The 5,052-nt window shown below is 37.1% G+C and overlaps 1 protein-coding gene across 1 annotated transcript in view; it reads left to right on the plus strand.

Moving 5' to 3' along the window:
- LOC139136085 (mucin-5AC-like) overlaps positions 1–4,975 on the plus strand; it is a 43,750-nt gene extending 38,775 nt beyond the window's left edge. Inside the window, exon 3 of the mRNA XM_070703872.1 lies at positions 1,430–4,975. Within this exon, the coding sequence (XP_070559973.1) occupies positions 1,430–4,975 (3,546 nt within the window). The remainder of the gene's footprint in view (positions 1–1,429) is intronic.
- The last annotated feature ends 77 nt before the right edge of the window (positions 4,976–5,052 follow it).

The raw sequence follows: 5,052 nt of genomic DNA on the forward strand, positions 1-5,052 counted from the left end.
GTAGGGTTTACGGTTCTCTTTGCCCTTTATGAACTTCGGTTGCCAACCTCAGAGTGACCCAAGCTTGGCATTTAGGTTACCTACCAGCATATACCTTTGTCATACCTAACTACCCAGTTTTCCCTATCCCTTATGGTACACCCATATGTTACTAAAAGGGCCTTTTTATTTCATCACTAATCAAAACATGGCAACATTCTGTTGCTGTTGGTGTATCCTGGGATGGTAATTCCTGCCATGATTACTTTTTAGTTTCTTCTGAATTGACAATGATATTTCAAAGGGCAATGTTTTGAAAGCTGAACTAGAGGGCAATTTTTAGATGCAAAAGTAACTTAAATTTTCAAAACATAGTAATCGATGAATTCCTTTTTGCTTCCTGTGACCAAAAGTTCAGGAGGCTGTGCAGAAAGACCATCCGTAAAGTATGATGCATAATATTTGTAAGAAGAAACTTGCTTTTCTGTGTAAACCTTCCAAATTTTAGTGCAAAGAACTGAAATGTTAAATACACTGTCTTGTGAACTTGCTTCCTTAATTTTATATTATTGTCTTGTTTAATATTGAAAAGAATAACTAGTAACATCCACAACCTGCATCTCAAAGCTGCCTTTACGTTCTGTCATCTCAACACTGCATAGTTTGTCATGTATGGTACCATGAGATACTTGAAACAAAAGCTAAAGTCTGATTAATCTACTGTTTTTCTGGTTCCTAGAACTCATGAGAAATACAAAAATGTCAGTACCAAAGTGAAAACAAAAGTATACTGGCAGAAACTTTGATGGAAGTATTCAGTTTATTCATGAGTACTTGACAAAAATATAGAACACATTATTTCCTTACTTTCACAAAGGGTCTGTAACCTGCTGTGCAATACTGAGGTTTAACACTTCCCTAAAGAAATGTGTCTTTTTCTGTTATTGTGTTATTGTGCAATATGTTATCGTGTACTGTGAATCTGTTCCTGCTCACATGCTTCTTGTCATTGTAGTTAACCTTACATCTGGTATTCAAATTTGTTACCTTGCAAATATGCATATTGTCTATTTAAACCCTAGTCATTCACGGTCAGCTTTAGAGTACAAAGACCAAAACATTTAACTAGTAAATATTAGTATACCCATATAGCCATAGATTATTTGCTGAGATGAAGAAGTCGCCTTACCATTTGTGATCAATCATGTATATTATTTTGTTGCAATGTTAATTCATGTCTTTTGGTATCTGTAACTCCCACATTTCTTTTTTATATCAGAAACGTTTCAATGTCCAGATGTATTCCTTATCAATTGAGATCTAAGCCTGTTCTGTCCACTTCACACCTTTATATGTATGTCCACTTTTTACTGTTCCTGTATCCAAATTCAGGTCATTATTTTCTGACGTTCAACATTTCTGAAATATCTTCATTTTTTTTTTCCTACAGACAACAGTCAGTCTGATTCAACCCACAAAGGTAATGGTGTCCATGGCAACAGAGTCAATAACCTCACCCAGAACAATTGGTATATCTCCATATCCATCAGTTGGCCCTACTGAAATTGAGTCAACGCCATCTTTTACGATTCCAACCAGTTCAAGAGACCCTACGCCACCGCTGCCAACAGATATTCTGCTGTTTTCGTCCGCAAGTACACTCTTCTCAAGACCGACATTAGTCCAAACATCAAATATTAATGCAGTGCAACCAACCACCAGCATTGAGATGCCATATACTTCAACAGTTCAACCACCGTCACAAAATACACCAGAACCTATTAATGGAACGACTGAAGCACCTCCAACTTACATTACAATAAATATGACGACTGATACTCAACCAAATATCACAACTGAGTCAGTTTCTGTAAATGTAACATTGGAACCCCCAAACACAACAATTGACCCACCTCCATGGAACATGACAACTGAAGTCTTGTCAAATGTAACAGATGAATCGTCAACAAATATCTCAACTGAAGTGCCACCATTTATGACAACTGTGATTGTGACCAATATGACAACTGAAATTCCTACTGATGTTACAACTGATGTCCCTTTCAATACAAGTGCTTTTCCAATAAACAGTACAACGGAACCTCCATTGTATCTGACATCTGAAGCCCCCGCATCAAACATGACAACTGAATTGTCATCTAATACGACCACTGAAGTTTCTGTCAACATTACAACCGATGTTCCCTTTAACACAACTGCTGTGCTGACAAACGCTACAACTCAGCTGCCAGTTTACCTGACAACGGAAGCACCTGATTCGAATATGACAACTGTGGTTTCTGCCAATGTAACAACTGACTTGCCATTCAACACAACAACGGAAGTTCCAACAAACATAACAAATGAACCACCATTTTACGTGACAACTGAAACACCTTCAAACATGACGACTTGGGCTTCTGTAAATTTTACAACAGATGTCCCTTTTGTCACAACAGCTGCTGTACCAACAAATATTACATCTGAGCTACCACCTTCAAATATGACAACTGGTGTATTTGTCAATATTACTAGTTATGTTCCATTCAATACAACAATTGAACTTCCAACAAACATTACAACTGAACCACCAGTTTATTTGACAACTGAAACACCTTCAAACATGACCACTGAGGTTTTTGTCAATGTTACAACAGATTTTCCATTCAACACAACAGTTGAACTTCCCATGAACGTTACAGTTGAGCCACCATCAAATATGACAACTAAAGTTCCAACAAACATTACAACTGAGCCACCATTTTATTTGACAACTGAAACACCTTCAAATATGACCACTGAGGTTTTTGTCAATGTTACAACTGGTGTACCATTCAACACAACATTTGAAGTTCCAACAAACATTACAACTGAGCCACCATTTTATATGACAACTGAACTTCCAACAAACATTACAACTGAGCCACCATTTTATTTGACAACTGAAGCACCTTCAAATATGACCACTGAGGTTTTTGTAAATGTTACAACTGATATGCCTTTCAATATGACAACTGAAGTTCCTGCAAACTTTACAACTGAGCCACCTTTTCATTTGACAACTGAAACACCTTCAAATCTGACGACGGAGGTTTTTGTCAATGTTACTACTGATTTTCCATACAACACAACAGTTGAAGTTCCGATGAACGTTACAAGTGAACCACCTTCAAATATGACAACTGAATTTCCAACAAACATTACAACTGAGCCACCATTTTATTTGACAACTGAAACACCATCAAATATGACCACTGAGGTTTTTGTCAATGTTACAACTGGTGTACCATTCAACACAACACTTGAAGTTCCAACAAATATTACAAGCGAGCCACCTTCAAATATGACAACTGAATTTCCAACAAACATTACAACTGAGCCACCATTTTATTTGACAACTGAAACACCATCAAATATGACCACTGAAGTTTTTGTCAATGTTACTACTGATGTACCATTCAACACAACACTTGAAGTTCCAACAAATTTTACAAGCGAGCTGCCATTGAATATGACAACTGAACTTCCAACAAACATTACAACAGAACCGCCATTTTTCATGACAACTGAAGCACCTTCAAATATGACCACTGAAGTTTTCATCAATGTTACAACTGAAGTACCGTTCAACACAACATTTGAAGTTCCAACAAATTTTACGAGCGAGCTGCCATCAAATGTGACGACTGAAGTTTCAACAAACATTACAACAGAACCGCCATTTTATTTGACAACAGAAACACCTTCTAACATGACCACTGAGATTTTTGTCAATATTACAACTGATTTTCCATACAACACAACAGATGAAGTTCCCATGAACATTACAAGTGAACCACCTTTAAATATCACAACTGAAGTTCCAACAAACATCACGACTGAGCCACCAGTTTATTTGACAACTGAAACACCATCAAATATGACCACTGAAGTTTTTGTCAATGTTACAACTGATGTACCATTCAACACAACACTTGAAGTTCCCTTGAATGTTACAAGTGAACCACCTGTGAATATGACAACTGAAGTTCCAACAAACATCACGACTGAGCCACCATTTTATTTGACAACTGAAGCACCTTCAAATATGACCACTGAGGTTTTTGTCAACGTTACAACCGAAGTACCATTCAACACAACATTTGAAGTTCCAACAAATTTTACAAGCGAACCACCATCAAATATGACAAGTGAAGTTCCAACAAACTTTACAACAGAACCGCCATTTTATTTGACAACAGAAACACCTTCAAACATGACCACTGAAGTTTTTGTCAATGTTACAAGTGATGTACCATTCAACACAACAGTTGAAGTTCCAACAAATTTTACTAGTGAGTCGCCATCGAATATGACAACTGAAGTTTCAGCGAACAAAACAACTGAACCACCATTTTTTATGACAACTGAAACACCATCAAATATGACCACTGAGCTTTTTGTCAATGTTACAACTGATTTGCCCTTCAATACAACAGCTGAAGTTCCCACAAACTTTACAACTAAGCCAGCAAATATGACAACTGAACTTCCAAGAAACGTTACAACCGAGCCTCCTTTTTTTGTGACAACTGAAACGCCTTTAAATATGACCACAGACGTTTTTGTCAATGTTACAACCGATTTTCCATTCAACACAACAGTTGAAGTTCCAACAAATTTTACAACTGAACCGCCATTAAATATGACAACTGAAGCACCTTCTTCAAACATGACAACTGAAGTTCCTGCAAACTTTACAACAGATGTTCCATTCAACACAACAATGGAAGTTCCAACAAACACTACAACTCTTCCACCATTTTACACTTCAACTGAAACACCTTATGTGAACATGACCACTGAAGTGTCAACCAATGGTACAAGTGAGATACCATCAACCCTGACAACTGAGGTTTCATCAAATGTAACAACTGAGACACCATCAAACAGTACAACCCCACCACCATGGAATCTGACTACTGATGTTCCACCTGAAATGACAACTGATCTTTGACAAACTTTACAACCGAATCCATATGGAACATAACAACACAACTTACAACAGATATTACAACTGAAGTTCAACCTAAC

The sequence above is a fragment of the Ptychodera flava genome, chromosome 1 (genome assembly GCF_041260155.1).
Source record: "Ptychodera flava strain L36383 chromosome 1, AS_Pfla_20210202, whole genome shotgun sequence".
Lineage (NCBI taxonomy): Eukaryota > Metazoa > Hemichordata > Enteropneusta > Ptychoderidae > Ptychodera > Ptychodera flava.